Source organism: Haliotis cracherodii, unplaced genomic scaffold (genome assembly GCF_022045235.1).
Source record: "Haliotis cracherodii isolate W230 unplaced genomic scaffold, xgHalCrac1.p SCAF_1, whole genome shotgun sequence".
NCBI lineage: Eukaryota > Metazoa > Mollusca > Gastropoda > Lepetellida > Haliotidae > Haliotis > Haliotis cracherodii.
This window is the reverse complement of record NW_027266264.1, coordinates 78393888-78416014: the sequence shown is the minus strand read 5'-3', so window position 1 is coordinate 78416014 and position 22127 is coordinate 78393888. Positions and strand designations below refer to the sequence as shown.

The window sequence follows — 22127 nt, the reverse complement described above, 5'->3', positions numbered from 1 at the left end:
AACTGGGGCTTATAATTCAGTGTTTGAAATAGCTGCTTGCCCACTGGACAAATGTAAGTGACTTTTTAATTGGGCTAGTAACATTTCTGTAAAGCTGGCCTGATTGTCCAGACGAAAACTCTAGTCAATCCATATTTATTTCTATGAATCTGTACTTTAATCATGACTGATGTACATGCATTATTAGAGATGCCTGTGAAAATCTAAGAACCACCACAAACGTCAGACAAATGTATAGTTCCAAGCAGCTTCACTTTGTTTAGTGTAATGGTCTCAGAACACACAAAATAAATTTAGGCTAACACAAAATATAAAGTAAGACAAGTAAGGCTTAAAGTTGTTTTTTTAAATTGTTCTCAGGCACTGGCTTTTGAAAACATAGTGTGGACGGGCAGCCTTTTTTTATTTTTCTTCCGTTGTTCGAGGTAGTATGTAACAAAATAAACAGTTGTGTACAATCAACCTGGGAGCCTAGAATATGATGAGATACTATCCTTATCCGATAGAGGCAAAAGATGGCGGTAGAAACCTTAAAGATTCAATGAGCACTAAGCAGCGTGAATGGGGGATCTCTTGTTTATGTTTATCTTGTTTACTTTTGCAAGAGATAAGTGTTAAAATTAAGTCAGAGTATTTCAGACACCGTCTAATAAAGCCTGTTATCTGCCTTCCTTCAGTCTAGGCTGTATGCGCTAAACCAGGTTGTAGAGTTGCTATCTACTGGGAAGGAGAAGTACGAGAACTTGACTTCAGACAGCTCCTCCACCACCACTCTCCTCAACTCAGCTCATCTACAGCTGCTGGCCGGCTGCTTCGGTCTCCTCGTACTGCCAGCTGAGGGCCTCAACACCAGCACTCAGCTCTACCACTACCAGGTCACTCCCATTGTGCATTCAGCCCATGTTGCACTACTGATGATAATAAGGGTTGGTGGGGTAGCCCAGTACTTAAAGCGATCACTCGTCACACTGAAGACCAGTGTTTGATTCCCCAAAAGGGTACAATTTGTGAAGCCCATTTCTTGTGTCCCCTGCCATGATATCACTGGAATATTGCTAAAAGAGGTGTAAAACCATACTCACTCACTCACACTGATGATAATGATGTGCATTTTCATAATGCGCCAAATCCACAACATAAAGCATGCCCAAAACATTATGTTCTCAGTTCCCTGGGGAGTATACAACCCATGCTGCCCATGGGGGGCGAGAAGGGTTAACAGTTAGTTAACAGTTAGTTTACCATGTGATGATGCAACTGTTATTGAACAATATTATATGGAGATGATATCACAATTTGATATTTTGTGTTAATATTCCTTGGCTTCTTCTTGTGCAGGATGGTATTAAGGTAGCCCGTTCACAGACACAGCAGGAGATACAGTTGGCTGTTCATCGGATCTATGAAGCTCTTGTAGCATCTCTCATAGACACATACAAGTCAGAGGTTCTAGGGGAGGGTGAGTATGTCTTTATCTACATGTCTTTGTCTGTCGTTCTTGTATGAATGGCATCAAGTAGGATTCCTTATTTTCGGATTTCAGATTGGTCACACATCAGATATCTGATTGATATGCTTTATATTCAAATCAGTAATGAATCACACAGACAATGATCCATTTAACTTATCTGATAGTATTATTTTTTTCTCAATAACATGCTTTTATTTTTCATGGGCAGATTTGAATGGGGTAACATTTAATGGTATAATGGTTTAAGCAAAGTAAATCTATTTCCACACATATTACCAGCTCTTTGGTTGATATCTTGAACCTGTATGTTCAACAACAGCCACCAAGAACCATCTGCTCCTGTCCACTATTCTTGCCCTGAGTGTCAAGTACAAGCCTGTGGATGTGTCACTGGCCGTGTCATGTGGCCTGCTGCCGATGCTGTTCCAGCTGTGTCAGAACTCGGTGTCCCTCCCCAACACGCTTCCACCACTGCAGCGGTGCCTGGAGGCTACCCACCTGGGAGCCATTCTGCAGGTGTCGAGCCTCCGCCTGCTACAGATCATAGCGGTCACCACAGGGTAGGTAGTGAGTCGTTACAATTGTAAACCAATCACGGATATGGACTATTATATTAGACAGTACCTGTCTTTTCATGATAACCTCTCAGGAGATGTCTATACCCAGGTCCCAGGTATGAGATTTTACTTTTTCCTTGTGAGACCTGATGAGTTAAGTAGCAGATGAAGTTTGATCTTCAAATGACTTCAAATAACCAGTGTTCTTACATCGAAGACAATAATTCAAACATTTTCATTATGGAAGTCAGGAATCGATCAGTACAACCCCCAGATCAGTCGTCAGTTTGTGTGAAAACAGTTCATATTCATATCTTGTCTTCAGCAACTATGTTAGAAATTGAGAGGATTCCTCGAGTCCTTGATATAGTATTTGAATCAGAATAAAAACATCTTTCATTCTTGTAATTAAAAGTATGGTGAGGCCTAGATTTCATGCATAATTTCAAACAACTAGTGGTTTTGAAAATTGATTTTGTGTAGAAAATATTTAGATATAAGATGGTTGTACTGCTATGACATGTGAACACATTGTCCCTCCAGTACCTATGCTGACCGGCTGAGTCTGGGCGTGATTCAGGCCATCATTGAGCTTCTGTGGAAGCACCTGCAGAAGTTGCTGTACATAGCCTGCCCCGAACTGGACACAGGGGATGGGTGTGCAGCTGGTAAGAAAGCTATCTCGTGCATGAGTCATTCACTCCTGTGCTGTATACTAATATAGTTTGATGATGTTGTCATAGACACATGTAATGTACAGAAACTGTCACGGACATGTATATGCTGAAATTGTAATGATGATAGTAATATGCCATTTCTTAGACACAAGGTACCATAGAGGGGGGAATGCACAAAGATTATGACACTTTGCATTCAAATTTGTTCTCCTGTTCCCTCCTGTTGTATGATGAACATCAATGAGTGAGTTGGGTTTTAGCAACTTTGAACAGTAGTTCAGTTTGTGCTTCATTGTTGGGTATGGTGTTGATGGACCAAGGATCATAATCAGGATGAATCAGAGATTTCAAATGTTAAATTTTCAGGAGATCCTGGCACAGCTAAGGAACACAAATCTGTACAGCAAATTGCAGCATCTTTAACAACTTAGCCACCCATGTTTCTAAAAATGGGGTGTACTGAAATTGTAGTTGCATGCACAAGGTTAAGAAGTATTTCCAGAACGAATGAGTTCATCTGTTTATTATTTTATTTTATCCGGATAGTCAAAGATTTATTTTGTTGTTAACATTTCCAACTCATAGATAATGGTGAGAATGAGGCAACATCTTCCCAGACTTCTGTGGGCGACTTCCTGGTGTTCCTCAGACGTGTTGCAGTCTCCAAGCCCATCCAGCAGAGACTGGCATGCACCAGATGGGTGGATGCTTTGCTCAACATAGCTAGTGGAACAGATGACAGAGGTATGTTCCCCTGTGCATGTGTGCATGCCCATGTCTTCAGCATGTCTCAACTTGAATGCCAAGTTGACACTGCCACATGACACTGGTCACACAAAAACTGTGACAAATCTTGATGGAGATATTTTTTGGTTGTGATACTCCTTTACACTATGAATATGGCAAAAGATACGAGGGTTAATTGAAAAGTGTTGAGCATCACATTGAAGGAATTGCCTACCTTATTTCCACCACCCTAATTCTCCTCATGTGGCTCTGTCAGACTTCCATCTGTTCCCAAACACGAAGACAACTCTAGCCAGAACCCATTTCGACTCAAACTATGATGTCATAGCAGCTCTTTGGACAGCCAGGAGAAGGATAGAATCCCAACAACATTTCTGGCAAAAATGTATCACTGTGGAAGCTGTTTATGTTGAAAAATAAATCATTTTAATCTCTTTAGGTCAAGTCCAAAGGCATATCAGTAAATTGAAGTTCATTTTTTCCATGATACGTATCACAATATCATTTATGTATGCTCAATATATTGGGTGATTTCAAATAGAGATTTTTATGATGTGTTTAATGTTATATACTTGCCAAATGCCTTCACTGCACTGAAGCATTCACCTCGGGCCCAAAGATGGCTTTGTATTTATCGACTGAGTGAACATTATGTTGCACCAGCATCTTGTTTTGTTCCATTTATGAACCTTAATGTATTAGATTGCTTCTAAATTAAAAATTTAGAATTATACAGTATATCATCATATGTATCGCAATACGGCCATGTGTATCGCAAAATATTATACTTATGATACACTTTAATCCTCCAATACCCATCCCTAGTAGCAACTCAATTGCAGGTTTGGGTATCATAACGTAAAAACAATCTTTTGGTGAATGCACTCTGGTTCAGGTTTTGGACTTTACTCAGCTTGCTCTGTATAGAGGTTTGTAGAAACATCACTATAAGTGTCATGGCTGTAATCAAGTAACGATGTGTTGCAGGAGTGCCCTACTTCAGCAATCTGAGGACACGCCTCCTTGCTCTCATCCTTCTGGAGGCTGTGCTGCCAGCCACGGGTGGGGAGGACACCGAATACAAGGACAAGGTCAGCCACATGCAGCTCCACTGAAATCACTGACTGCCACAGTTGACCCTGTAGCATCTAGAGGAAGAATGCAGCCACAGCACTCTATTCTTGTCATGAACAATGTGGGGATTAGAGTTAGGATAGGTCCCCTGCACCATTACTTACCATAAGAGGTGACGAACTGTGATCAGGCGATCAGACTCTGTGACAAGTCTGATTTTGTGGGATGTTACTCACTCATTCAATGGTTTGGCTGGCTAATTGTGTGTCATTGCTACCTGACAAAGTGGATCATTGCTCATGCCATTAATCACTGGTTTGCTAGGCACACACTTGGTTATTTACAGGACAATGTGAATAAGGTGGAATATTGTTGATTGCATGTGAAGCATTAATCACACATTCACAATGAGTGACTTGTAGAGACGCTGACTGGTGTTACTTCAGTAGTGTATTGATACAGGATTAGTTTAAGCTTATCTTGAGAGTTGATATTGATTATGAAAGCAAGAAAAGTGATTTACTTTTTCTTATTCTTCTAGTTTCAAGACAGCAGTTTTATCCTACATATACAAGTATAAAACTTATGAAAGCTGACATTTAAAGGTTGTAGGGCAGGAAGCCTACGGCAATAAATTAACAATATAAGTACATGATAAACTAATAAATATCTCTCCATCTTTTGAAGGTTGTTGGGCAGTTGTTTGACAGTCTGTCCAAGAATATGTGGCAGATTCCAGTAGCAGAAGCCATGCAGAAAGCTGAAGATAGGAAAATGAACCTTTTGAGAAAAATAGAAGCCTTAGAAAATTCTGGTGAAGTGTCCGGTGCCACCAACATTGTAGACTCCATCATGATGCAGGGAGCTTGCTTTGACCCAGAGAAATGTTTGAACAGCAGCGTGGAGGCAGGACATACTCTGGTGCATGGAACGGGAGGCAGGGGGTTCGGCATTGGGAGCACGGCTGTTACATCTGGGTGCTATCAGTGGAAGGTAGGCACTTGTGACACCCTTAGTGGACTCCGGCAATAGCTTATCCCCTGCCACGAAGTGGAAGGGGGATATAGGAATGGGTGATGTCCGATCATCCATCCGTCCGTCAAGTTTAGTTTCCACAGCAAAACTCAAAAACCATGAGAGATATCTTAACCATAAACATGGCACATAGATAGGTCTTGTGGTTTACTGGTGAAAATTTATTATTCAAGTTTCCATGGCAACGACTTTGACTTAGACTGATAATGGCAGAAATGCTCGTTTCCGGAGCAGATCTTGAAAACCGTACAATATTTCTTGCCTTGCACACAAGCAAACATGTCATATTGGCAGGGGATATGAGTATTTCATGCTTGTTGTGTCTTTTTCAATAACTTTTTGCTGGTACAATAAGGGTGTATGTTAAGCACTGCAGAATACAGATGACTTAGTCTTCTCAAGTGCTGCAATTTGTTGTGCCAAGTTGCTTCCTAAATGTATCAAGATCCTCTGGTTGTGTGTTAATGTCACAGCTTTGTCCTGATTATGATAGTTGGTCTGTCAGCAACACACCTCTGTTTGTTGGTTCACGGAAGTGGTGAACCCCTCAACCTGCTTTACTTTGGGTTTTCCTTCCATTTTAAGGTGAAATGTGAATTTATATCAAGGTACAACTGAAATATTCCAAATGAGCTTTAAAGAAAAGTTACTCAGTCTTCAACATTTATACTTACTCTGACTAAATTTTGCATCAGTGATCTAAGAATGAATTCTTGATGAGTTATGCCACATCATGTCCTGACCCATAAAAAGGGAGTTTTGACTAAATATACCATGTTTTGTACTTGTTTTTTATGACTACAATACAAATATGGTTGTTGGATATGACAATTTGGTATTTTTGTCCATTATTCCTTTTTTTCAGTTTCTGATTGTGAAAGAGAATCGCTGTAATGAAGGCACATGTGTGGGCGTGTCTAAGTGGCCAGTGAGGGACCATGGTCACCGTACAACATCGGACATGTGGCTGTACAGGGCGTACAGTGGCAACCTCTACCACAATGGGGAACAAACACTAACACTACCAAACTTCAGCCAGGGAGACTACATCACTGTCATTCTGGACATGGATGCAAGGACACTTGCATTTGGCAAAAATGGAGATGTAAGTATTTTGTGTTAGATGATTTGTCTAATTCCATGGCTGCATTGTGACCTCCCCTTCCCCCAACCACCAAACTAAAAAAATAACAATATTAAAACAATGTAGAAAGCCCTTTGTTTGTGTGACCTGACATCACATATTGACAAACAGGTATAAATCTTATTCATGACCAAACAAACGAGTACAGAATTATATGAATGCAATTATTTGTATATTATTGACTCTTTAGAATATCCAAAGTTTTAAACAGTGTACCATTGTTTGCAGGACCCTAGGATAGCCTTTGAAGACTTGGATGCTACAGAGCTCTATCCATGTGTAACATTTTACAGCAGCAACCCTGGTGAAAAGGTAATGTGTGTTTCTATGTACTCAGTTTTCATTGAGTCTGATGTGCGAACAACCTAATGCATAACATTCACTGTAGAAATTAGTCCATCAGGATTGAATTGTTTCCTGTACCTGGTGTTTAGTACAGAAAGGGAAGGCATATTAACCACTGGTGCACGATGAAAGAATGTTTGCCTCCCCAAACCAATCTGCTTCACATTTAAGGTCTGCTGTTTTTATACCCCGCCCAACAAAGTTGGCGGGGGATATAGAAACTATAGCAATGTGTAAGAATCAGGTGTTCTTTAGGTTTTTTTTAGTATAATATATTATTGATATTCAGGTGAGTAAGTAAGACTAATGGTCAAGACATTATGTAATGTCATTTCAGGACTACTTCTTGTCCATATGAAAAGTCTGAGCTTTTAGATGCCTAACAACAATTTAAGTAAAGTTTATTTAATTGTATCAGTTCTGTAAGACATGCTTGTCATTGTACGTATTATTTCTTTAAACAAATGTTAAGCTTGAATCCAGTATACCACTGTCAGCTGTGTCTGTGATAGGTGAAGATAACAGACATGCAGCTACGGAGCACCCCCAGGGATCTGCTCCCTGGGGACCCCCATTGTGCCCCCACTGTGGGTGTGATGGTCGAGGCAGGTATCACACTGATTAGACACCTCCACACAGTCGACTCGTGGACCTCACATGTCAACAACAAGATATACAGTGTGCTTGGTCGGATACATAACAATGCTTCCACAGACAGACTGGAGGGGGAAAGACAACCAGAGGAGCAAGCAGGTAAGCTGGAGCTGCAGTCAGTACTTTTAGATAAATAATATATCAACACTAGTCGATAAAAGTTGATTTAAAACATTTTTCAACAAGTGTTGATGTATTTTATGTCAAAAGACACCAGGGCGAAATTCTGTTTATCATCCCAAATCATTCTTCCCACCATTTTAGTTGGTAAATAGTAATAACCAATGTCTGGAGTGTAAAAAATACAGCAAACCAGTTTCAGTAGCAGAGAGAATAGCATTATCATTTGATTCTGACATCATGGTAACCAATTTCACAATATTCTGCAAAGCAGTGTGAATTCATTGCTTGATCTCAGCCAAGCGATCACCCAAACAATACCTCCTGTGGAAGCCAGTTTGGGATCATATATGAGTAACACAAGGGGCTGCGGTTCAGGTTATTAATGTTGATTACTCTCATGTAATCTCATCACTCAAGTGTGTACTTTACATTGTAGAAGTATTTGGAAATCAGAACTCTGTCATCAGCACAATATAATTCTGGGGCGGTCGGGTAGCCTACTGGTTAAAGCGTTCGCTCGTCATGCCAAAGACCCAGGTTCGAATCCTGACATGGGTACAATGCATGAAGCCCATTTCTGGTGTCTCCCGCCGTGATATTGCTGGAATATTGCTAAAAGGGGCGTAAATCCAATCTCACTCACTCAATATAATTGCTTAAGTCTTTGTCACATACTCTTTGAGCATTTATTGGTGGTAATAATATCATTGATTAGTGTTACACTCTTTAATATATATGTATTATTCCCAATAGTATTTCATCACATTTCTTGCAGGTGCAGTTGTTATGAGTTTTTATAGGATTTCAAATTTACCTCAGTGTCTTAAATTCCAATAGGAGCTGAATCCCTCGAGTTTCCGGAGTGTGTACAGGAGAAAGTCCACCCACATCACATGCTGGCATCAGACCAGGTCTCGGAGTTCATGCATGAGGGAAACCTGGACTGGTTGTGTCAAGAGGTACTACTTCACAGTTACTGACAATGTAGTAGCAGATGACTGATGTTCTTTCTTTTCTAAGTAAAGTTAGAGGATGATTGACAGTACACTATTGGGATAACAGGTGTTTTTGCCTTGTATTGTTTTGGTGGCAGTAGCTTTGAATCCCAATAACTGACTGGTAATTAATTATTGGACTGGTGGGGGAGGGGGTACTGGACTTAGGACTGTATCATATTTTGCTGACACACTCACACCCTCGTTTTATGTGACATCCTCCCTCATTGCCTAACAATAACAGGAGCTGCTGTGTAATTCTGCAGGTGTGGCCATGCATGGTTGTTATTGGTGGGACAGATCGAGGGCTGAGAGTGGGAGGCCGGTGCCTGCACAGACTCACAGGGAAGAAGGGCACTGTGCTTGGTCTGGCTAGAGAAGGAGCTGTCACAGCTAAGGTGCAGTGGGATGAAGGAGACACCACTGTTGGGTAGGTGTAATGACTTGGAGAAATCATCAGAATCTGATTCTACTTCCTAGAAATTAACAGATTCAAGTGATTTATCCAACTTAAACCATGTTATGGTTGATATATATTTGTACTTTAATGAAATGGGATGCCTCAGATCTTTGTTTAGCAGTAGCGGGAACTGGGATCAATTTTTAGTTTTACTTGTTACAATGTACATTCAGAATGTCCAGTGAATTCCTGGTTCAGAATCAGCTGCAACAACAGTAGCTTGACGTCATCATTATTGGATAAAAATTGTATGACCCAACATCACGTTTAGCATATGTCTTGTGACATGAACTTTGCAATCTTTTGCTTATTAATAATTTGAGAGGTCTCAAGCAATTGTAGAGAGTTGCATATTGGGTGTAGAATGTTTTCTTAATTGATCTTTGTTATCTAAAACAGCTGAGAAGTTTGTTCACGTGAAATGCATTTGTTCTTCCTGATCCTTGAATCTGTTTATGAAAAAGTCTTATCCTGTAATGTATGAAACATTAATGCCTTAAATATAGTTCCACTTCAAGTATGTAACAATTGATTCATATTACATGGAGCATGGGTTCTTGAACCTAGAAAGAACAAATGACCCTCCATCAATACCGGTAAGCAAAATGGGTCACTCTTTTGAAATCTGATCTATTTTTACAGGTGCTGATAAGGTATTTATATTGGTCTGAAATGGTGAAAACTTAGTGTAAGCAATATTTCAGATATTTTGTATATCTTTATTGTCATTACAATTAGGCTATTTGTGGAGAAAGTAGTATTTATTAATGTTTATTGCATTATTACAGTGACACATCTCTAAGCAACCTGGAAGCTGTAGAAAGCATCCCATTTGCTATAACCAAATTCAGTGGTATTGGAGCCCACCACCTGGAAGCAATAATGGAGATGACCTTCCTGCTGACCGAGAAAGCCCCATCAGAGGTTGCTGTTACCCCGACCACACCCAACATTGTGGACAAAGACAAGCCAGCCCCTGACACCGAGGAGAAGGAACATGAAGATGCCCTCATGAAGGAACTAGATGCAGACATAGCACGCATCCTGGATGAGGAGGAAGCCAAAACTGTGGACTTTGATCACAATGCTGACAAGAAGGCCTCCACTGAATCTGATGAAGAGCCTGCACCTAGAGGGGACAATGTTCAGAGTGTGGAGCCTCCACCTGGGGTTCGAGACTCCTCAGAGGACATTGCTGAGGTTACAGATAGTTCAGGAGATCAGTGGTTTGAGGCTGAGAGTGATACTGTTGCCAGACCGGAGGAGAACGCTACGGATTCTGTCCCTCAATCTGATCCTGGAGGAACACAGAGGGAGGAGGATGCAGATGTAATAAACAATGCTGCAAGCCAGGCAGAAGAGGACACAGAACCACCTGATGTTATGACAACCACACAGTGTTCAAATATGACTGTCAGTGACTCGAGTACTCTCAAATATTCAACAGATGAAAAGGAACTGAGATCTGTGAAGTACGCTGCAATACAGCTGTCAGCTCTGAAGGCTCTTTCTGTGATTATCTGCAACAATAAGTTCACTGAGATGTTACTGGTCCCGAAAGAGAAGGTCAGATTAGATGGCACTAAGGGATTACTGGAGGGTATCATTCCACAGAGGGATGAAAAACTGAAGAGTGTTCTTAGAAGTATTTTGAAGCTGATGGTGCAGAGAGCAACAATGCCATCTCCATTCCGGAGGGTTGTGTCTCTCAGTGAGCTGGAGCGGACTCTGAGTGTGTTACATAAATCCATGGTTACAGTTCAGGCGGATGAGAAACTGGGCCTACAGGAATATGAAGGTATGACTTGTGGTGGTTGAGAGGAGGCCCCAGCCATCTATTGCTTGTTATAAGAGGCAAGTAAATAGGATCATGTAGTTAGGCTTGGTGACTTGGCTAATTATGCCCCAAAGACATGGGATGTTGTTCATACTCTGTCTCACTCAAACTCAGTTCTTTTCGGGTTGAAGAGATGTAGCTGAGTCATAACTGACTGGGGGGTGGGGGGTATACACTGGTATTTGTTATCCTAGTTTAATTTAATTAATAATCATTTGCAGGTATGTTTCTGAAACTATTAACATGATTAATGTAGTTACAATCTGTTGTATTCACTATGAAATGGTTATAAAAAGACACTGAATCCACAATTGGCAACAGTCTATTTCAATGATGTAAATCAAGTTATCTGCTATATTAATGACAATCTCGATGTCAAATATAGGGGATCATTTATTTCATCATTGACTGTCTTGGGTCATAAAAATCTGTACCCTGCCCTGTAGATGTTATAAATATTTAGCTGTGAAAACGGTTAGTCAGATACAAAATGGTTTCAGTAAGACAAGAACCTGTTCAATTTTTTTCAAACCATAACATCCCAAATATGTGTTATGTTTGTGCAATCATCATGTCATATCTATCACAACTGGGTTTAAGTGTAGATTAGATTGAATAGCAAGATGTTGGAGCAACAACATCCTATCAATGTTTGATTGTTCATCTGTCAGACAAGCTGGAGGAGAGACTGGTGAGTGAAGGTGTGAAGCCAGAACACAGTACTCCAACCCATACAGCTCAATCTACAGACAGCACCAACTCTCCAGCAGTCGGGGAGGCCAACAAGCCTCAAACCTCTTCACAACAAACCTCCATCCTCCAATACATGAGGACAAGTTCGAGGTAGGTTTGGTTGTTTGTTTGTTTTTTAACGCCTCACTCAGCAATACTCCCGCTATATGATGGTGGTCTGTAAATAATTAAGCCTGGACCAGGCATTCCCGTGATTGATGTCATGAACATCAATTAATGCAACCAACTTCTATTTGATTGGTGCTCCTTCATCTTTGATTTTTGTAAACATTGGGTACTTTATTTTTGTGCTTGAATAGGGTAAACAAAGTATTATTGGTTTTCAAGACATTCACATTTATCAATAAAACACTGTGGTAAATAATGAATTTAAAGCGTTTTGACAATAAATTCAAATGTTTATCTAAATGTCCCACACTTTTTCGAATGGTACTTGAGCATGTGTGTCCAATGTTTTAGAGTTATATGCTTGAGCTGTGAGAACCACTTTACTTTACTTCTTTTCTTTTTTCATGTTTATGGTGTGGCATGTTTTTCCAAAGATTCCGCTTCTTCATCTCTGATGTGTACCATGTTTTCATCCTTGCAGTGCTGAGGACATGGTTGGATTCACAAGAAGGATGTTCCATGCACTGCGGCCACGCATATCACTAGGGGTGCCTCTACAGCCACGCCGTAATCCCCCTCCCCCTCCCATCCGATCTCGCTCTCCGTCCCCACCCCCACCTGCCATAGTGACACACCTCATGGAGATGGGCTTCACCCTGGCACATATCAAGCAGGCCCTCGCAGCAACTGGTGTGTGACATTAACAAACCACATGTTAAGCCTTCAATAACCTTTACAAATAGAAATAACAATACCATGCAAAGGATAACATCAATTTATTTAATGTGACCAAATCGATAAATTTTGTGTTTTAGACCCATTATTGATGTATCATGTACAATAGTAATGGATTTAGTTGAGGTAATTGAAGTCAATTATGGATTTTGATACTGCCCACTTTCCAAAGTGTTCATGGGAAGCTAAATATCTCTGTTGTGTTATGCAGAGGATGTATGTTTAACCCTTGTTACCCTGACATTACTGTCAATATGTTACATCCAGGCATCAGTGGTAGAGAAGTGACTGCAAGATCCATCAACAGTCTGGCCACGTGGATGCTGGAAAACCCATCCGAGCTGACCGCTATCAGTAGTAGAGATACACTAAGACCGTCCGCCACGTCTTTGTCAGATGATACAGACTTGGTGGCAGACTCAACAAGGTGAGGACACCAACAATTGAATTCATAGAGTGTAATGGCATCATTAGAACACACAATGTTTGGCTTGGTGGACCAGCCCCTTTGTAGCCATGCATCAGTGGTACACTTTATGTAAGTGATGTAATTGTCACCTATATTTGGGTCAATGCTCATGACTTACATAATATGCCAGTTCTTGTCTTGACTTTGGAAGACATCCGACTCTCCATAGGCTCACAAGACTGAGTCAAGTCTTCATGTCTGTTATTGTTGTGCCTGTTATTGTGTGTTATCACTTTGATTTGTCCTTTCAGGGATGTCAGTGCAGACACGTCATCCTTCCAGGATGGCTTCCTCAGTGATGAATCATCAGATGAGCAGTTTGAGTTGCCACAGCCAAGAATCAGTCGGAGACCTCGGCGTCTCACTCGTAGTCGACACATTGATATCAGGAGCTTCCTCACAGCTGGTAACTAAATGACATTACCAATATCATGATCACAAGCGTTATTGTCATTTTGTACCTAGGAAAGTTTTTAAAGGCTGAAGATGTTTTTTATATTAAACAAACACAGGTTTTTTATGCAATGACTTTTTCCAGGTCGTGAACGGCGTGATGAGAGACCAGAAAGACGTCATGAGGTTGGAGAAGCACGCCCCCTGTACGACCCTTTTGATGACTTCGACTTGCAGGATGAGATGTACAATGAAGAAGGGTTGGAGGATGTGTTTACACTGGACCCCAGCAGAGATGTGTCGGAGGTGAGCCATGATGGTAGACTTGCAGTCAGTGAGTAAATGTTGTATTAATCCACTGTTATAAACATTCCGGCTATTCCCAGCTTGCAAATATTCAAGTGTGTGACAGTCAAACTAGTGTTTGACAGCATGAGCATCATCCCATGTAGCTGGAGTAACATGTATGGAAACAATTGTATTTCTATTAAGTTAGGGACTTTATGTTTATCCCAAATTAGCAGCTCCCTGCCATGACACAGTGGTAATGAACTAGAAGGTACATGCAGGTTTGCAGATTCCTATTCAGTTTGGAATCTGATCCAGCATTCTGATTTTTAATTTTTCGAATATCTGTACAATTGACTCCTACTTTGAATGCTTGAGAAACTACAAGTGAGCATTTTCAAACCTGTATTACTCATTTGTCAGTTTGTGTTCCTGCCTATCATTCCTGATTAAAAGAGAAGAAATCTACGTAAAATATTAGATTTTCTGTTCTTTGAAAAGTTGTGTTTTTGATCAGAAGTATGTTATTGCTAGTTGAAACCTCAGATTGACAACTCAGAATCAGGTGTTCTTGAAGTGAGGCTGGAATGATTTAGAAACACACAGAACTGTGTATGTACTGTCCCTTTACGTCATTGTAGAATATGATTTGTGTATATGCTGGTTTCTGGTTCTTTGACTACAGATCTAGTCTGAGAGATGGTATTCATACATCTATGTTCTTTGAATACTTTGTTTCCAGAGGCGCGACACTGAGCCGGGGAGAACGCTGACTTGTGAACTGTGTAATCAAGAGACTGGTGTCATGTCTCGTCACCTCCGACTCTGTCACCCTGGATGTGGAAGTAAGGAACATAACGCTGTCTAGTCAGTCCCCACTGAACTATTACCAAAAATACATATATGGGGCGGATTTAAGTGAGTGAGTTTTGTTTAACGCCGATTTTAACAGTATTCCAGTTATATCACAGCGTGTTAGCTTAATGTGGGAGGAAATCCCGAAGTGATGCAGGTCTCAGACATTTACCACTTCGGTGAAACCCACGAGCACGGGTATGGTGCTGACAAACCTAGAAACATAATCGGGGCGAACCGGGATTCGAACCCACGATCATAGGTTTCTGGCGTGCCCAAGGGACGCAACTCTGCACAGCGAATTGCGGCGCCTTAGACGACTGGGCCACCCGTGCCCCCCGGGGGATTTAAGCAGCTGAAGTTGTAGTTTTACTTGAAATAGGAAATAGAACTTTTAAAATTAGGTGTGATTTATATGTTTCAAAAGTTTTTTGGTTTGGGTTTTAGAGTTACCAGCAGTAGAAACATCTTGTTTTTGTCACTGGTAGTTATGATAAGTATGGAAACTTTTCCAAATTGTTGTAATTTATGCTAGTGTGAGTAAGTTAGGATTTTATTTATATGTCACATCTGTAGTATTGCAGCCATATTGTGATGAAATTGCAAATAGTCCTTAACCGTTATGAAATTTAGTTGTGACTATAGGGCTGGTACTGGTTGCAGGTTACTTCTAGGTTACATGTTCTTGATATTAATGCCAACATTAGATGCACTCTGATGATCCCTACTCCAGGAATCAGCCGAGGCCATGGCTACGATGGTACCGGGCGGTATGAGCAGGTTGGCTATGGGGGTATCTGTGGATCGGGGCATCCCCACTACCTGCTGTGCCGAGACTGTCGAGACCGCTACCTGCTGCAGAGGAAGCACAGCACCAATGTAGTTCCTGAGTCAGTGACAGAGGGCACCACTGACAAGTCAGCACCAGATCTGCTGGGAGCCACAGACGGAGGACTTGATGGTAATATGCCACAGTTACTTATTTTATTACTTGACAAATCTGTAGCTGATGTTTCCAAGGATAGAATTTAAGCTGTACTCTTTTTGTTTCTGTTTAGATGAACTTGCATTTCTATCTGAGGACAGTGGTATCAACATCAGTGCTGACAGCTACCAGAAGCTGCTACCTCGTCTTGGCTTGAGTGATCGCAAGTCTATTCCTGAACCTGTCCGATTCCTTGATCCTGATCCTCTTGGGGCAAAATCTGTTACTAACAGTACTTCAGAAGTCACAACAGAGTCTCTCAGTGAGTTTTTTTCTAACTAATCACTCTCATTTGCTCATGTAAATATATTTAATAATTTATGAAGAAATAATTTGCAAAGTTTACAGCATATAATTCCCTGACCGCAATAAGGTATCATATCCAAAAAAGTATTTCAAGATGATTTGGTATAATGTTATTATGCATTTGGGTGTTTTGTGTATTTGTAGGTAGCTTCTACAAATCAAGTAAGCTTGATCCCAAACAGAAATCTCTCGGTGAGCAGGCCACATGTCTTCAGAGCAGTGCCGATCGTCTGTTGGCGCTGAGGAGAACCACTGCAGCCACACAGGTGTTGCTGGCTCGAACCATGGTGATGAAGGTCCTCACCCTGCTGGCACAGAGGTATGTTCTGTTCTCTTCTATCAGGGGGTGTTAGGGTGGCCTAGTGGTTTAAGTGTTGCAGCCACACAGGTCTTACTGACTCGAACCATGGTGATGAAGGTCCTCACCCTGCTGGCACAGAGGTATGTTCTGTTCTCTTCTATCAGGGGGTGTTAGGGTGGCCTAGTGGTTTAAGTGTTGCAGCCACACAGGTCTTACTGACTCGAACCATGGTGATGAAGGTCCTCACCCTGCTGGCACAGAGGTATGTTCTGTTCTCTTCTATCAGGGGGTGTTAGGGTGGCCTAGTGGTTTAAGTGTTGCAGCCACACAGGTGTTACTGACTCAAACCATTTGTGGGATAAAAAGCAGTCTATTGGATATATATTTCTGATTTTTACAGGTGAATGTTGGTTTTAGGAATGAACCCAAAGCTCTAATAGGATAACAAGATAGTTGAACAACAACATACATTGAGATGAATATTTATCAAAGAGAGTTAAATATCATTACTGAATTTGAGAAACAAACTGTAAACATCAACACTAACGTGTTTACTTCTTATATATTTTCAGTGGCAGCTCATGTTGCCTTTCAGCAGCACTGGATCACATTGGCCTGGCTGACATCATGCAGATTGTGCGACTGATGTCCCTGTGTGCTGCAGGGAAGATAGAGATGTCCCACACCCAGCAGCGGGACCAGTCCGAGTACCTGCGCTATCTCACTACCGCCATCGGGGCTCTCGTCCAGGAGAGTCCGGTCTCACTCCAGCAGCTCATCTCTCTCTGTACACAGGTACGTGCAGCCACATGGGGCTCAAATACAGGAGCATCAATGTCATTGAGCTTTAAAACTTCAAGCATGGCTGTTGGTCAGAAATTAAAAACAAGGAACACCAAGTTATTGGCACATTTATGTTGAGCTCAGGAGAGAAGACATGGTTTCTGACGGACCTAGCTCTGTTCTTGTATTTGTTTTGGGTTTTTTCTTAACATTCGCTGTATATCTCTAGTTGGGTTCAGTTTATGATTGGTGTTGAAAATATGGTAGGCGAGGAATCCGAAACACAGTATTACATGATATCTCCCCACTATACATTGTAATTCTTATATATAAGAATGTGATTTTCTTCATTATAAGAATGCATCGACTGATTTTATCATTTATCAAAGCATCAAAAATAAGCAACTGCATCACAAAGGTCTTTTTTACATTCGTACAAGACACTGCAGTTTATGTAGCACCATGTGCAGTAGTACATTAGCGAAGTCTGCCTGTGACAGGAGTTGATGCTGGCAGCCATGGGTCTCAGTACAAGTAGCATGGAGGATACCACCAGCTCCAGACACTCACCACACAAACTGCCAGACTCGCCAACATTTGCAGTTACCCAGGCTCTTGTGTCCTTGCTAGCTCAGAAGGGATGGAGTCAGAAGCTTATCCAAGCCCAACTCTCTCTTGACAAAGGTAGTGTGGCAGTTAGTGTTGTTTCTTAAATTTAGAGCAGGCATAAATAAAGATGCTCACACATTATCCGCTCGCAGTGCCTTGGTCGGCAGTGGTACATGCAGTCTTAGTTATCAGATTTGTGTAGATCCATGAAAATCTGGGTTAGAATAGGTCTTCATCAACCCATGCTTGTCAGAAAAGGTGACTAACAGTATCGGGTGGTCAGGCTTACTAACTTTGTTGATGCACGTTTTTGTATCCCAATTGCGTTGATCGATGCTCATATCAATCACTGGATTGTCTGGTCCAGACTCGATTATTTACAGACCAAAGTCATGAAGCTGGAACAACAAACAAATGGAAGAAGATATGTAACAGTTAAAACAATTATCTCCAAGTAGCATTGGAGCAACATATCCAGCACCAGCAGTTTTATAGGACACTTCAGTTATCTCTCTTTCATTCAACTCCAAGGACCTTCTTAATGTGCCTTTTACAAATTATGGATACCCTTGAGTCAGCATAGCATATGCTAGTTACCTTTTTTCTCTCCAGACACCCCCAGTGAGAGTGCATCGTCAGAGGAGACAAAGTTCTCCCCACTCCAACTGATCAATGCACTCTCGGCATGTGTAATCTCGGCACGAATGCCCTCCCACCATCGTCAGTGGTCTGCCTACCAGCTTGTACAGGCCCTGTCTGCTCAGGGCCAGAGCATCCCCTACATGTCAGAGAACCAAGTGGATCTGGTGGGAGACCTGCCATCCTGCCCTGTGTCCAAACTTGAGGCACATCAGAACAGACTGTCAGGATGTGCCTGGAACTCCAAAAAAACACTGCTTGCTTCAGGGTATGTGTGACTCAAGAAATATTGTGATTCTTTTGTTCTAACTATATTGATATTGTCATAAACATGTAAAACTGACATTGAGTAAATTCAGGAGCAAACCAGGTCACCAGTGCCCTTAACTTAAATAGGATTAGGTGTTGTGTGACCTTCTTGATAGTGTGTCTGGGTACCCAAACAGCATGGGACGCGAGAAGATCCGGGGTAGAATAGGTCTTCAGAAACCCATGCTTGCCGTAAAAGGCGACTATGCTTGTCGTAAAAGGCGACTAATGGGACCTGGTGGTCAGGCTCGCTGACTTGGTTGATGCATGTCATTGATCCCAATTGCGTGGATTGATGCTCATGATATTAATCACTGGATTATTTACAGACCGCCGTCATATAGCTGGAATATCGCTGAGTGCGGCGTTAAACAACAAACCAACCAACCAACAGCATGGATCCTTGCTCACATAATTAACCATTGGTTTGACTGACCTGGAATACTACTGACTTCAGTTAAACAATGTTCACTCACCAAGATCACAATGCTTGTTTAAATGTTTAGTTGTGATAATACAGTATCAAGGGTGACGGATGTTAAATACATCTTTTGTGTCCTTAAAACTTACACATCAATTTACCTTAATGATAGTATTTGAAGTCAACATTTATATTGGTGATACATAGACTGAACCATCAGCTGTTGTGTGTTCTAACAGTGCATATGATGGCACGGTGCGGGTGTGGAGTCTGCCCAACAAGACCCATCAGTTCCTGCAGCAGACCTGCATCTTCAACCAAGGGGAGGATGTGTCGGTAGTGGACCTGGACAACAGCCCCATGTCTAATGTGTGCTGGAGTAGCTCGGGGAAAATGATTGCAGCATGTATGGACAACATGATCAATATCTGGATCATTGGAGGTGAGGGTCATGATATCAGACCAAATTATTTTTACAGATGAAATCGAACTTGATTCCTTCTGCAGTCACAGACACATCACTGTTACATATGAAATTATATGAGATATCATGTAAGGGTTTAGCCTAAGCACAGGTGCTTTTAAAAATTTGCATTTATTCTAGAAGTTTGGGGTGGGGGAATTTATAAAAATGGGGTTCATATTATGGCAAATATGGTTATTATGTCTCTACACCTTGCAAGATTTTGACTTTTTGTCAAATAATTTTGACATTTGTACAGTTTTGTGTTTTATGTTTGTGTAATATGGTATGATTTCTGTCACTATGAAGGTGGGAAAGGTTACCTGGACATCCAGCCTCACTGGGTGACGGCCCTCACCTGGCCATTGTCTAAAGGGATGTTTGATGGCCAGCTGGGGCTGTCCACAGATGTTTTGTTGGTGGGACGACTAGATGGGTCGCTGGCCAGCATACAGACCCTTGACAGCTCCAGCTACCGTAGACAGGAGCTGGAACACTGCTATAGGAGAAATGGTATGCAGCCTTGTACATGAGTAGTCACTGGAGGTGTGAGAGGATCCTAGAAACCATGCCAAGCAGTGGACAAAGTTTATTAGTAAATGATGGTCAAAGATGCAGTCTTCTCTTTTTCATTTGATGTAAAAACCAAATTTTAAAACTTATTCATATTTGATCCGTTACATTTCAACCCTTTGGGGATTCAGGTTAGAATTGGTGCCCGGCAATCCATGCCTGTTCATAAGAGTCAGACAAATAGGTTGGGTGGTCAGACTCTGTGACTTGGTTGATTACATGTCATTGTACCCCAACAGTGTGGATTGTTGCTCTCAATATCAATCATTGGATTGTCAGGTCGAGACTTGATTAGTCACTACAGTATATAGCTGGAATATTATATTTAAAAGACAAACATTACGTTTGATAGAAGTCATTAAGAGAGTAACATCGTGATTGTTCTCTGAAAATGTGTATGTTTCAGTATCCGTGACTCAAATAGCATGGTTCAATGAAGATCGGAGGTTTGCTGTGGGCTACAGTGATGGAATGGTGTCTTTGTGTAGTCAGGCCGAATTTGAACAGCCACTCAATACTGAAGCACATCAGGTACTCCTTTGTTTAGTTAGGCAAAATGTACCATATAGTGAAATGAAGGCAACCTCTTGTGAAAGACTTAATGTGCGAAGTCCTCATCCTGGGCAAAACAGTTGTTTATTGCTGAAGTTTTGCACATTATGACAACAGTGTTTTGACACATTTAATATTATAAAGTTAATATTATGTTGTAATGGACAATGGCTACAGAATACTACCATTTGTAATCTTATTTCTACAACATTTATCAAATGCAAGCAAAAGCTGTAATATTAACAGAATTTACAACTTGGGTAAGTAGTGACAATAGTTGTATTCAGTCGGAACATTCGCACACAGCTGATAATGCCCCAATCATACAGTGGAACCTTGTTAATCTGGATGACACAATTCACAGTGAAATTGTTAAGTTTAGTTTATGTGACTCACCAGGAGAAAAGGGACCGTATGGCTTCTGGGATACAATAGCCCTATAACATCTTAAAGAAAGATTTACCATGTGTGCAGCAGACTCTACAGTTTGTGAGGTAATAAAACATTATTTCAAAACATTTCAACATACATGTCTACTTTCAATTAATCAGACACTGTGTCTAAAAACTGCAGTTATTGCATATAAACAGTCTAAAAATGGAACTTTGCAGAAAATATGTTTAAATGTTTATGCCTTGTGTCTCTGTAATACATATGAATTTAAGGGTGTAAATTTTACTTTTGTGTTCCAAAGATACTGTAGGTTAAAAATATACTGAGAAGTCAAAATGGGATTTTTCACCCATATGGACTGAGCCACATCTTCAGCCTTAATTCTTCAACATGAGTCTCGCCGGGCGTTATAGCTGCACACTTGATGCCCACATTGTATTTCTTCATGGCCTCTCATGGTTGGTCACATAAATTCTGAATAGTAACTGTATGTGTGTTTATATGTGTAGATATTCCTAACAGAACCTCCAAGAAGGCAGGACTAACATGGTTAATTTACTAGTTTTGATGTTTAGAAAACATTCTGAATAATCCATGAAGACAACTACTTTGACTGAATGATGTTTCTTTCAGAAATCTGTGCTTGTGATGAAGTGGGACCCTACAGGTCATGTGCTGGCAACATGTGCTCTGAGTGAACGTAACTTGAAGGTGTGGAAGACAAGTGGTGAAGGGCTCACCTGTATGTGGAGTCTGACCCACCCCTCCTCTCTGTGCTCTATAGAGTGGTGCTCTACCCTGGGGACTGGGGACAACAAAAGGCTGCTTATAGCAGGGTGAGGGCTTGCATACTGAACCTGTCAGCATTAGTATAGTCAGCAGAACCCATTTAGCATTGACAGTATCCAGTGAAGTGGTCAGGATAAACATGTTCATTTGTATTGACATGGGCGTTCAGAATAGTAATCATCTGAAAGGCAGTGTACTAACTATATTTGTGATAAATCTCTGGTAGCAAGGAATGAATGTCATAAACTTTTGATATATCAAAATGTCTTTTTCAAACATAAGAG

At 41.1% G+C, this 22127-nt stretch overlaps 1 protein-coding gene across 1 annotated transcript in view; it reads left to right on the top strand.

Moving 5' to 3' along the window:
* LOC139457843 (probable E3 ubiquitin-protein ligase HERC1) overlaps window positions 1-22127 on the top strand; it is a 63163-nt gene that overhangs the window by 24494 nt on the left and 16542 nt on the right. The window contains exons 28-56 of the mRNA XM_071239194.1: window positions 678-875; window positions 1339-1459; window positions 1791-2031; window positions 2572-2696; window positions 3291-3449; window positions 4440-4543; window positions 5214-5519; window positions 6427-6666; window positions 6934-7017; window positions 7563-7803; window positions 8665-8786; window positions 9089-9252; window positions 10071-11080; window positions 11791-11962; window positions 12462-12670; window positions 12983-13142; window positions 13436-13590; window positions 13723-13883; window positions 14608-14710; window positions 15454-15681; window positions 15779-15967; window positions 16156-16330; window positions 16885-17107; window positions 17596-17779; window positions 18317-18611; window positions 19313-19515; window positions 19846-20049; window positions 20516-20640; window positions 21688-21890. Coding sequence (XP_071095295.1) covers window positions 678-875; window positions 1339-1459; window positions 1791-2031; window positions 2572-2696; window positions 3291-3449; window positions 4440-4543; window positions 5214-5519; window positions 6427-6666; window positions 6934-7017; window positions 7563-7803; window positions 8665-8786; window positions 9089-9252; window positions 10071-11080; window positions 11791-11962; window positions 12462-12670; window positions 12983-13142; window positions 13436-13590; window positions 13723-13883; window positions 14608-14710; window positions 15454-15681; window positions 15779-15967; window positions 16156-16330; window positions 16885-17107; window positions 17596-17779; window positions 18317-18611; window positions 19313-19515; window positions 19846-20049; window positions 20516-20640; window positions 21688-21890 — 6104 coding nt within the window. The remainder of the gene's footprint in view (window positions 1-677; window positions 876-1338; window positions 1460-1790; window positions 2032-2571; window positions 2697-3290; window positions 3450-4439; window positions 4544-5213; window positions 5520-6426; window positions 6667-6933; window positions 7018-7562; window positions 7804-8664; window positions 8787-9088; window positions 9253-10070; window positions 11081-11790; window positions 11963-12461; window positions 12671-12982; window positions 13143-13435; window positions 13591-13722; window positions 13884-14607; window positions 14711-15453; window positions 15682-15778; window positions 15968-16155; window positions 16331-16884; window positions 17108-17595; window positions 17780-18316; window positions 18612-19312; window positions 19516-19845; window positions 20050-20515; window positions 20641-21687; window positions 21891-22127) is intronic.